The sequence below is a fragment of the Arachis duranensis genome, chromosome 6, assembly GCF_000817695.3.
Source record: "Arachis duranensis cultivar V14167 chromosome 6, aradu.V14167.gnm2.J7QH, whole genome shotgun sequence".
Taxonomy (NCBI): Eukaryota; Viridiplantae; Streptophyta; class Magnoliopsida; order Fabales; family Fabaceae; genus Arachis; species Arachis duranensis.
This window is the reverse complement of record NC_029777.3, coordinates 209,189-221,827: the sequence shown is the minus strand read 5'-3', so window position 1 is coordinate 221,827 and position 12,639 is coordinate 209,189. Positions and strand designations below refer to the sequence as shown.

Below are 12,639 nucleotides of genomic sequence, written 5' to 3'. Positions count from 1 at the left end.
TCTCAACTACGCTATTCCGTTGTTGATCATTCAAACCGTCTTAGTCCTTTCCGTTAGCCGTAGCTTGACCTTCCTTCTCAAACCTCTTCGTCAACCCAAAGTTGTTGCAGAGATTCTCGTAAGTTTACTTATTTATTTGATGACTTACACTTACATATGTACGCATACAGTTCAAGTGCATGCCACTTAAAGACTTCAATAGGGTAACTGAAAATACTGTCGAGCTTTACATTTTTTTTAATAAATCTTAAGTATAACATCTTTCTTTTTACAATCATGCTGCAGGATATAAAATTATACATTAAAAATGAACTAAGCAACGCAACGCATGTATTTATACATAAATATATATTTATTAATTTAGTAACTGATTTAATTTTTGTGTGCAGATATTTTAGATTTGTATATAGAAACATCCAATTATATATGTACAACGAGGTTAGAATAATTATAGAAAAGAAAAAAAATATTATATATGTATATCAAAATTAATTACTATATATTTATATAAAATATGTTAGATGTATACTTAATATGGCTAAAAAAATAATAATTTTGATTAAATGATTTAAATTGCAGAAAATACTAATGAATGAAGACGTAAATTAAATGTCAGGGTGGAATTTTGCTTGGACCATCTGGAATTGGACGTAACAAACAATTTACGAAGTTGGTGTTCCCTTCATGGAGCACTCCCATACTGGAATCAGTGGCCAGCATTGGCCTCCTTTTCTTCCTCTTTCTTGTAGGCATTGAGCTTGATATTCGAACCATTCGCCGCAGCGGCAAGAGAGCTTTTAGCATTGCCGTTGCCGGAATATCCCTGCCGTTCCTCTTCGCCATGGGAGTAACCTTCCTCCTCCAGAAAGCCATCCACTTCGGAACCGGCCATAACTACCTCCAGCTCCTCATGTTCATGGGAGTATCCCTCTCCATCACCGCCTTTCCTGTGCTCGCCCGCATCTTAGCAGAGCTCAAGCTCCTCACCACACAAGTAGGAGAAACTGCCATGGCCGCCGCCGCCTTCAATGATGTTGCGGCCTGGGTTCTCTTGGCCTTGGCAATCGCCTTGGCCGATGGACAACACAAAAGCTCACCCCTCACATCTATTTGGGTTCTCATTTCAGGTGATCCAACTTATATTTTTATTATATAAATTATTATTACTTTCATTATTAAAATTTTCTAATCACTCATTTCTTTTTTGATAATGCTTCGGACTCAAATTAAGTTGTGGAATTCGTAAGTATATATTTTAGAATTTAATTTTCATGCATAATAAATTTAAAAGACTTTTACACAAATAAATCATATATTACTAGTTAGTATAAAAAAATTATTTTTAAATTCATTATTTTACAAGGGCATACATTAATTTAAGGACTGTATAATTTTTTTAAACTATGTTACATGTACACTAAAATTTACTAAAATTAGTTATCAGCATAAAATATATGTTAAAATATAAATATATATTAAAAATAAATTAAATCACATATGTATTTATATACAGATGTATTGATGACTAATTTTAATAGTTAATTTTAATGTACAAATAGTATTTTTTAATTTTTTTCTACAAATGAGTATTAAGACGCCAACAAATTTTATAATTTGTAACCATCAGTTAATAATCATTAATATTTTTAATAGTTTAAAATTACTCATGTTTTTTTATTAGTTAAGTGTGACAAGATTTTAATAAAAATGCTTAACTCTTAAATTTTCTTTTTTTATATTATTAGTGTTTACTTTATATTATGTAAATTTATGTGAGATATTTTATTACATACTATTTTTATTTTATTTTACTATTAAAATTTTATCAACCAGCGGCTGTATTAGTCAAAATATCTGAAATCCAAAACAAATATATGTTGGTTTCAGGGGTGGCGTTTGTTGCATTCGTATTGGTCCTTGTTAGACCCTTTATGAACTGGGTAGCACGCCAGTGGTCACGTCAACGCCAAGTCTTTGACGAAGCGACCATATGTTTAACCCTCGCGGGGGTTATGATAGCAGGCTTTGTCACTGACCTCATAGGGATACACTCAATCTTTGGAGCCTTTGTTTTCGGGATCACGATCCCAAAGAAGGGCGAGTTTGCGAGCAGCGTCGCAAAGAGGATCGAGGACTTTGTCACGGTGCTGTTGCTTCCGTTGTACTTCGCCTCGAGCGGGTTGAAAACCGACGTTGCTAAGTTGCATGGAATGGAAGAGTGGGGGCTTTTGGTGCTGGTCATAGTGATGGCGTGCGTCGGAAAAATCTTGGGGACATTTACGGTGGCCATGATGAGCATGATACCTGTGAGGGAATCTCTTACTCTTGGATTCTTGATGAACACCAAAGGGTTGGTGGAGCTTATTGTTCTCAACATTGGCAAAGAGAAAAAGGTTAGCGCATGCATGCCTTGTGATAATTTTGGCATTAGTATTTGAGCCTGAAATATATATAAAATAAAATTTAATTTTTTCTAAAACTTCTTATAATATAATATTATAACTTTTATAATTTAAAGATAAAATCTAAAAGATCAGTATTTTTATTAAAATTTAATTAATATTTAATTAATAAAAAAATAAATAATTTTATATCATTAAATGCATATTATTAAAAATATTAATAAAAATTAATAAAAAATTTAAAGAATTAACACTTTTATTAAAAATTTGGCCAATATTTAATTAATAAAAAAATAAATAATTTTATATTATTAGATAAAATTTTATACTATTAAAAATAATAATAATAATTAATTAATGATTACAAATTATAAAATCTGCTTTCTTATAGCACTTCTCATCATCAAAATACTTAAATTGATTATCCTTGTCCCACTTCATAAAAAATCGAATTGAATTTGTGTTGGGCATAGGATTCTGGATCATATTAGTGTTGGTGACACCATTAGTGATTGGTGTTCCTATGCTGTCATTGTCATCTTTATAATTAAATTATGGAATAGATACTTAGGTAGCTAAACATGGACGCCTATTCCAAATTAATTGCCGCATTATGAGAAATTTGGGGAGTGAATAATGTCACTTCTATCTTGATTAACAATGCCATTTTAATGAGTTGGACTTGGACTCTTAGCTCTGTGTTAATGGCTGGTAAAGTAAACCACTAATTATTTTTTAAAATATATTTAAATAAAAGAATAAGGATTACTGAAAGCAATTTTGGAAGAGGATAACGTTTTTTAATAGAATGGTATTATCAATCTAAAGAAGTGGGCATTATCCAGTCCTCTTATTCTGGTGCTTCATGATTCTCATTCCTAATTGAATTGTTTTACTAACATTCATAAAAATAAAAATTTTAATGTAATGTAAGTATTTTCGTATTACAAATTTGCATAATATATAAATATATAAAATTAATATTAAATTTTTTATTTTTATTAAGTATCAACTTTGTTATCTTAGTTTGAAAATTATTAAAAAAACTTTATCGAGCGCATAACAAAAGTAGGATCCTTAACAATTATCGAATCTCATCCTCCGACTATCAGGACATCAAAATAAATATTTTCAATAAGATTTACAGAGAATTTTATTTCTTTAACTGAATTAGGGAATCACAAGGAATATTATTCAATAAGATTTCCAGAACATTAATGTGATATGATTCTTGTGCACATTTTAGAAAGGATTCTTTGTTAAAGGATACCGCATTTTGGCATCAAATAACTTCAATGCATGAGTAGTTGTCTAATGTCATATCTATGGTACCACATTAGTACCACCTTTACGAATCGAATTATACCAAATTTAAGTTTTACTCACAAAAATTGAATTTGATTTATACAATTAAATTTATTTATAAAATTAAATTTTATCTATTAAAAACTTATATAAAACTTGACTCAACTCAAATAATAAAAAAATAATTTATAATTTGATATAAATAAATTATAATTTATTTATAATAAAAAATATCAATTATATTTATTAATATCTATCGATTACAGTTAATAATGCTACCCTCTTTGTCAAAATCACATATAATATATGACTTTAAAAATTTATAGCAATAGATGATATATATATATATAAAAGAGAAAATTTAAAATTCTGCTCTCTTCTCCTCATAAATGTTAAAATAATATTTTCATTCTCTCTATTTATAAAATGTACATTCATCTTCTCCCTTATAATTTTTAAAAAATTTCTTTTGTAATCTATTTTAAATTTTTGTATTAACTAACGTTAAACTTTTTCATTTTTTTAAATAAATTATTTTTTTACAGGAAAAATTTTATTTTTTTGTGATGAAATTTTATTTATTAAAAATACTCTTTAACAAATTATTTTTTTATTGATTAAATTGTATTTTTTTCCAAAATATTTTTCAAAAAAATTTTAATGATTAAATTATTTTTTTTAAGATACCCTTCAATATTTTTTTAATTATTAAAGAAATTACTTTTTAAAGATGCGAATGAATGAGATGTTAATTTTTTAAATTTGAGATTTATTCATCTCGACTTGTTTTTAAGTTTTGATAAAGTTGTTAATAATTTTCAATAGTACTATAAAACAACTTATTTATTAATAGTAGTTGTTATACATATTAATAGTGATAAGATTTTTTTAATTTAATGTTAAAATAATAACATTGATATCGAAAAATTAATAGTAAAGTACAAAAATAATTGTTAATGAAAATTTTGGTAAAATTAAAATTTAATAATTAAAAAAATTATTGATGAGTATGTTAGGAAAAAATAATTTAATCATTAAAACATTTTTAAAAGAATATTTTGGTAAAAATACAACTCAATCAATAGAAAAATAATTTGTTAAAAGTTATTTTGGTAAATAAAATTTAATCACAAAAGATAAAATTTTTACTAAAGGGTATTTTTGTAAAAAATAATTTATTTTTTTAAATAATGGATAAAGTTAACGTTAGTTAATACAAAAAATTTAAAATAAATTAAAAAAATTAAAAATTATAAGAAAAGAGAACGTATATTTTACAAAAAGAGATGAAGAAAGTATTATTTTAGTATCTTTAAAAAAAAGTAAAAATTTCTCAAATAAAAAACAATACACATTCACATATTTAACAAATAATAATATTATTGTTGTGTCTAAAATCATTTATTATTATTATTATTATTATTATTATTATTATTATTGTTGTTGTTGTTGTTGTTGTTGTTGTTGTTGTTGTTGTTGTTGATTAAAAGTATATAATACATAATATATGTATTAATATAAATAATTATAATATCTAATATACAATTATAACTATATACATAACGTCAAATTCAAATTTGATTCATTCCATATATGAATTCAAAGCTTATGAGCTTAGCATATTGAGTTGTTAATACATCAAGTTCGCTTTTGAGTTTATTGTTTTCAATCCTATTTTTGTGTAGATGTTCTTTTCTTTGATATTAAAAGTAGTTGATAAAAAAAAAGTTAGGGATCATAATTTTTTTATATAAAAAAAAAGTTAAAATCTAAACAAAAGATGGTACAAATATTAGTTCTCTTAACAAATTAAAAAACTACTCCGTCATCAAGAACCTCAAAAAAAGAACTCAAATACAAAAGTGAAACTATATAGTTTGTATAAAATCATGTTTATTTTTATAAGAATTTTCTATTTTTATATTTTTTACAAGATACTTATCAACTAAAATCTAAGCAAATATCTATTAAACTAAAATTATACCGTTAAATTTTTTTATCAAAATCTATTTTTTATGAAATTTGCTGTTGGATTAGGAGCTTATATAGTATACATTATTTATATAGAATTTCATGTGAATTGAAAATGATTTGAATGATATTGAAATTTGACAAGAAAAAGTAGCTGGAATTTTTGCATGCAGGTACTTAACGATGAGGTGTTTGCCATCCTAGTGCTAATGGCTCTCTTCACCACCTTCATCACAACGCCAATAGTCTTAGCAATATACCCACCCTCGCGTCCCAGCAAACAAAACCGGGCAGGACCGCGAGACGACCTTAGCATCCTTGCATGCGTCCACGACCACCACACTTGCAACATACCCTCTCTAATAAGCTTCATTGAATCCATTCGACCAAACACCACCACCACCACCAATCTCAAATTGTACGTTATGAAACTCGTCGAGCTCACAGACCGATCCACCTCCATCTTGACCGTTCAACGCAGCCGCAGGAACGGCTTCCCCGAAGGATCAGAAAGTTCCATGCACGACCAAGTTGTGGCCGCTTTCAAAGCTTACCACGGTGTAGGCCAAGTGAGATTGCGCCATTTGAGGTCAGTGTCGGCGCTGTCAACGATGCACGAGGACATATGCCATGTTGCGGAGAAGCATGGAGTGGGAATGATCATAATTCCATTCCATAAAAGGTGGAGGAGAGGGGAACAAGATGAAGACGATGAAGAAGCAATTGAGATAGGCCAAGGGTGGAGGGAAGTCAACCAAACGGTGCTTCAAACCGCACCATGCGCCGTGGCGGTGCTTGTCAACCGTGGAGTTGGTACATGGCTTCAACCAGGTGCAACCGATGCAACCATGAGGGTTTGCATAGTTTTCATAGGTGGATTGGATGATCGTATGGCTTTAGATTTGGGTGCAAGAATGGCACAACATCCAGCAATAACGTTGTCTCTGGTGAGATTCATGTCAACAGAGGATTGGGAAACAGACAAGGTATGTTACTATGTTTAATTACTGAGACTCAATGTACCTCAATTAGTGTTCCAAAAAAAAAAAACGAGTTGTTGAATGCCCTATGCAGGAGCTAGACGAGGTGGCAGTGAATGAGTTCAAAGCAAAGTTGGAGTCGTCAGTGACGTACATTGAAAAGGACGCAAGCAGCATAACAGAGGAGGTCTTAAGAATTGGAAAATCTAAGGAGTATGAGCTACTGATAGTGGGGAAAGGAAATCAGCTTCCCGAGTCATCCATGGAAGATTCTCGACTCGAGCATGCTGAGCTGGGGCACATGGGAAATCTCTTAACCTCCTCAGCAATGGGTATTACAAGTTCTGTGCTCGTTATACAAGACCAGCAATTGGTAACTTCTAATGAAACTGAACTCAGAAAGATGGCTAGCGTCTTGTGATCCACAGAAGGATCGAATCATTCCTATAAATATGTATAAAAAATAAGCCCCTTGTACTTGGATATGTTTGAGTAATGAAGTGTGGTCCATCAGTGTATACCGAGTATGAACCCCTATTTTACAATGCGGATGTGAATTAAATTCTCTCATTCTTGATAATAAATCAGGAATAAAGGACAGTGAAACAGTGCTCAACATGGAGCTAGTAACTAGTAAGACTGCAAAAATCGAGACAAATTCAAAACAATATGAAATTTTTCATGTCACGGTTATGTTTCATCACACTTCAAGGAAAGTAGTTCCCTTAAATTTGGGCAATTCACCCCTTCTTTTGGAAACTTTTACATGTACTTCCATTCCAATCATACAAATGTTCCCAAAAAGGTACACAGAAAATGGAAATTGCAAAAAATTGTAGTGACCCAAAAAATCATAGATGACAGAGTCTGGTCACATTCATCATGTTCAGTAACACCCCTGCTTGGGCTGCTTGGCTTCAGTGCAAAGAGTAAGCTATAACATTTTTGTCACTTGCGACAAAATTTAGAAACTGATAAAGATAGGATCAAACCTGGTCCAGAATGAGTAACATAAGTCACAATTTATAGTTCAACCTTTTAGGATATGTTCTTGAAAACATAGCTAGAACCTAACAGATATCAAAATAATAAGACAATGATTTCCAATATAATCATGTTCTTCATGCAACCCATTCTGGTTTCCCAAAGTAAAAAACAAGAACCACCCCCATTACAACTTCAATTATTTCTCCGGTCTTGCAGGTTAAAATAACAAATGAAGGCTTGCATAGAAGTTTAGGCCCTTCAAAATTTGTGATTCTAGGTTTTGGTTTGGTAAACTACAAATTGTTTGGTCTGGGTTCCTACCGTCAATAAATCGTCAGGATGACAAGTTAAATATTGACGTGAAAAGACGAGACACATCAACATTTAACAAGGACAAACTATTGGCAGATAGCAAAGCCAAACAGTTTTAATTCTAAAGGGACCAAAAAATAAATCATGAAATTTACAAAGATTAAAAACTTTAACCTTATCATAAATGAATAAATAAAAGAGCCCAATTATAGGTGGATGCAATCATGCAATTGTTATCTAATGGCCCACCAAGAGAATTATGAGATTTTGTTCAAGTTAATAGTAGTTCTAGGATAAAAGTAATCCCAAAAGCAAATGAATCCAAATAAAACGTCAAGACCTCACTTGTTCCTTTCAATTAAGCAGGTTCATTTTATCCCTTACATGTCCAAGGAAATATTGCATAATTTTACCCACCTCAGAGAAAGCCTCCTCCCGTCCAGGCTGAATCTGCCTTTCCATTATGACCAGCAGCTTTATTATTAGCTGAACTCCCATAGAAATTATCAAATCCATCATCTTTAGAATCATCCCAGCCAGCCCAACCATCACTTTTCTGAGGAGTTGATCCTTTAGCTGGTTCTTCCTTCCTAGTATCTTTTTGGTCCCAATCATCCCAGGAGCTGGTGTAGGTGTTTTGAGTACCTCCATACTGTCCAACTGATGACGGAGAAGCAGATACTTTAGCTGGTTCTTGCTTCCTAGTATCTTTTTGGTCCCAATCATCCCAAGAGCTTCTGTTGTGAGTACCAACATACTGTGCTACTGGTGATGGAGAAGCTGATACCTTAGCTGGTCCCTGCTTCCTAGTATCATTTTGGTCCCAATCATCCCAAGAGCTTGTGTTTTTGGTACCACCATATTGTTCACGTGAAGATGGACGAGCTGGTACTTGCTTCCTAGAATCTTGCTCATCCCAATCATCCCAAGAACTAGACTTATTAGATTGACTACCCGATGATGGTCGTCCTCCCCTGGTAGAAGAAGAATTCCAGCCTCTATTCTCTTGATTGTACTCTTGATAGGAACCATTTCTATCTATATCATTTGCTTGCCAATTTTCAGGCTTCCAATTTGGGTTATCTCTAGCGAACTCCTCCACCTTCTGTGTAGCCAATGCCATGACACCTTTCATAATGCCCCATGTCCTTTGGCCAATCTCAGATGTCTTCTGAGTAACAACATTGACAGTTTCATTGACCTTGTGATCATACCCACCATCCTTTACCTGAACGGAAAGATGAATGTATTTAATCAAGCAAAGAAAAACTAAGCTGCCAAGGGCCAACAAAATTGCTCAAGCGTATGATAAGCAATGAAGATTTGGCATTTTCCACATTTCCATGAAAGCACATAATTAAAGAAATAAACCACAAAATGAGATTTCATATATCCACATTTCCTTCCTTAAAAGTTGTGCCTGAAAAACCAAACCTTCATAAATCCAACGCACAGAAAGATTAATGAATGTCTGTGAAAGCCTTATAACATACAATTTCAGATTCCTTGCAAAGCATAAAAAGTTATCTACCATTTCACAAAATGTCAATCTACTCAACTTAAGTAAATATACTTATATCACAAACAAGAGTAATAGATATAGACATAAAATTCATTGAAAATAGCATTTCTTACTTGAAGCACTTATGGTATGATATTTCAACACTCTAATCCGTTTTAGATACCGCAAGTCAATATTCACTAATAAACTTATGTCATCACTCGATGTCATCTCAAGCACGTTACTTATACAATAAAACCAGACAAAACCCATCATCAGGCAACAAGCATAAGAGAATTTTACCGACACAAGCCATTGATCAATTTTATTCATAAGATGCCACCGGATCAGTAACGCAGGTGTAAATGCATCACAAGTCTCTCTTTCCAAACTGGGAACTAAATGACCTTAACCATCAAATTGAATCAAATTATTGATCCAATTGAACGAACACAAAACATAAATTATTATATATAAACCCAGATAGCAATTAACACCGAAACATCAGAATCAAATTACCTTAGCAGTGATTTCCTTGGTGCTTGCCTGAACAACACTAGCAGCAGATTGAGCGGCAGATGCAGCAACCAGTGATAATTTACCAATCCCCTAATCACAAAGAGAAACACATCTCCATTCAAATATAAACAAATTAACAAACAACACACTCAATTCACTGCAATCGAGAACCACCTGCGAAACGACAGAGAGATAGTCGTTTTGGGGGTTCATGTTCCTCTGGGAAGGGGCAGGGCTCGATCCGAACCCGACGTACTTTCCGCCCTGCGACGGCGGGAGCCCCTCAGGCCTCGTGTCATTCTCCGCCATCTTCCGAGCAAAGAAGCTCTCCTTGTTCGCGGCGGAGGCCTCCAATTCCGACTGCGTGTACATATTCTCCGTCGATTTCGACCTCGCCGGCACACCACCTACACCGGCGCCGCCACCAGAGAACCGTCTAACATCTCCAGTCGACTGATTCCGCCGGATATCATTGCGAGATCCAAAACCGTCATCGTTATCCCAGCTATCCCAACCTCCACCACCACCGCCACCGCCGGTGTGCGACAAGGGAGGTTTCCCGGCAGAGGAGCGGAGATCCTCCTTAACAACGGGAGGATCGCGCCAGGGACGGCCTTCGGCGAGGGCCTGGATGCGGTCGCGGTAGATTTTGGCAGCGTTGGTGTTGTACTTTGTGACAATATCAGTTTCCTTTGGAATACCGTACTGAGAGAGGAAGGCGTTGAGGGCGTCGTTGCCGCCAGCCTCCATCTTCTTGATCTGGATTTCGGACCAGGAGTCCATGGTGACGGATCTGACGAAGGAGATGTGGACGCCGAGGCCGCGGTGCTTGCCGGAGCACTCGAGGCACATGAATACGCCGTAGGAGACGGAGGCCCACTGTGGGTTCTTCTGAGAGCAGTCGACGCAGATCTTGTTCGCCGCCTGGGATTGCAGTTCCCGCAACCGCCGCGATGCCGCCATGTCTTTTATGTATCCGATCCGGAAAGCACGATAGAAATGGGAATTGGAAATGAACGAGAGCGGGGAAAAGGAAAAAGGGGAAAACGGAGATTCAGAAGAGTTTTGAGTTTTGAAGACACATATTTTGGGATTGAGTGGCCTGGGTCGTGAATCACCGACACCGTTAACTTTGGATGCTGACTCACTTCCCTCCTATTAGCATTATTAATTTAGGTTAATCTTATTTTATCTCCTTTAATTAATACTTTTGGGATATGTATGGTTTCTCTATTTTTTTTCTTTTTTTTGAGGGAAAAAAATAAAAAATTATTCAAATAAAAATACAAACTAAACAGGTTCTTAATTTCTTCCATTTTCGTTTTCATTAATTGGTTAATAATTTTTTATTCAAGTGCTAATGACTAGAGCAATGTTAATTAAAAGTGGCAAAATGCTGCCTTTCCATATCTTTAGGTGAAGGTGAATAACCCCTTCTCGTTTTCAATTATTAATTCAAAGTGCAGCAAACTGACCGCATTCTTTTCACATGTCTCTTGTTGTAATTGACTAATTGTAATATGAACTAAGACAATTGCTATGGTGCAAAAATAAAATCCTTCTAGAAATTTTGTTGGGTTTAAAAAATTTTGTTTACCTACCAAATATTGGAGAGTTTGGCATATCTAGTTGCGTATGGGAAATCTGGGCTTAGAAAAGAAAATTCGTGACGGGCCCAAAATCTCCGGGAATTCCAATGGTGGAATTTTGTTGGGCCTTTGAACAAGGAGACGTTGACTTTTCGGCTTAGAAGAAACAGCAGAGCAAGTCCAAAAAAAAAAAAACAGCAGAGTCTTTTGGTGTGGTGTCCAAACAAAAAACAATTATAAAATAAAAATTAGCAGTGGTAATTAACTTTGGTTGATTAAGTGATAAATTTATTAGTTCATTTAAAAAAATATTAGGAATTTCAAATTCAATAAAATATATTTCCAGTAGGTTAGGTTTCCTCTATAAAACTACTAAAAAATAAATTGAAAAGTTTATTTTAAGAAAAATATATTTTGTGTAAAAAAATCAGAACATTTCAAACAACCTAAAATTATCATTAAAAAAAAGTCTAAAATCATTGATACATTTGTGTGTCTTTTTTATTTTTCCCTATTATTTTCACTGATAATAACTCTTTCGTATTCTTATATAGTTAATTCCGAATACATTATCAAATCCCACATCGTTATTAAATTATTGATAGAGTCGGTTGCAACATTTTAATCTGAAATTTATTTCAACCAATGAAATTTATTCAGTTGACTCAAATACATGTCAGGAAAATAGGGTAACAAAAACATAGAATACAAAAATGTTGAAAATTTTTAAAACCCAGATAAAAATCTGTCTAATGGTAAAAGTATCGAAAATAATTTTTTTTATAATTTAAACAATTAAATAGATAACATTAAAAATAGGATTAAGTACGATTTTGGTCCCTAAGATTTAGTGCCAGAATCGAAATCGTCCCTCTTATAATTTTGGAATTAAAATCGTGTTTAACGTTTTTTTTCGTATTAAAATCGTCCTTTTTATTTTTTTGGACAAAAATACCCTCACCACTACCAACATAATTACTTCCTCCACCACCACCAACACCAACACCACTGCCACAACATCCACCAACACCACCACCAACACCACCAGCACCACCACCAACGCTGCCGCTGTC

At 33.3% G+C, this 12,639-nt stretch overlaps 2 protein-coding genes across 3 annotated transcripts in view; one reads left to right on the top strand and one right to left on the bottom strand.

The window, feature by feature from the left end:
• LOC107491684 (cation/H(+) antiporter 20-like) overlaps positions 1–7,176 on the top strand; it is an 11,993-nt gene extending 4,817 nt beyond the window's left edge. Inside the window, exons 2-6 of the mRNA XM_021124730.2 lie at positions 6–118; positions 617–1,127; positions 1,888–2,393; positions 5,852–6,664; positions 6,753–7,176. Of these exons, the coding sequence (XP_020980389.1) occupies positions 6–118; positions 617–1,127; positions 1,888–2,393; positions 5,852–6,664; positions 6,753–7,079 (2,270 nt within the window). The 3' untranslated portion in view covers positions 7,080–7,176. The remainder of the gene's footprint in view (positions 1–5; positions 119–616; positions 1,128–1,887; positions 2,394–5,851; positions 6,665–6,752) is intronic.
• A 315-nt stretch (positions 7,177–7,491) lies between these two features.
• Positions 7,492–11,116, bottom strand: LOC107491685 (probable ADP-ribosylation factor GTPase-activating protein AGD6). 2 transcript variants are annotated; one of them, XM_016112579.3, is made up of 4 exons: positions 10,152–11,116; positions 9,978–10,067; positions 8,375–9,185; positions 7,492–7,650 (listed from the first exon to the last, which is right to left on the bottom strand). In XM_016112579.3, exons 1-3 carry the CDS (start codon positions 10,938–10,940, stop codon positions 8,376–8,378), a joined length of 1,689 nt encoding a protein of 562 aa, XP_015968065.1. In that variant the 5' UTR covers positions 10,941–11,116; the 3' UTR covers positions 7,492–7,650; position 8,375. The 2 variants fall into 2 exon arrangements, with proteins under 2 accessions (XP_015968065.1, XP_052118595.1); XM_052262635.1 differs by lacking the exon at positions 7,492–7,650 and having other exon boundaries at positions 8,108–9,185.
• Positions 11,117–12,639: the final 1,523 nt, after the last annotated feature.

Coding starts and splice junctions, on each gene's coding strand:
- LOC107491685 (XM_016112579.3), bottom strand. CDS start 10,940: ATGGCGGCATCGCGGCGGTTGCGGGAACTGCAATCCCAGGCGGCGAAC. Junction 10,068..10,151: donor ATCTCTCTGTCGTTTCGCAG/GTGGTTCTCGAT, acceptor CTTTGTGATTAG/GGGATTGGTAAATTATCACT. Junction 9,186..9,977: donor CCAAGGAAATCACTGCTAAG/GTAATTTGATTC, acceptor CTTTCCGTTCAG/GTAAAGGATGGTGGGTATGA.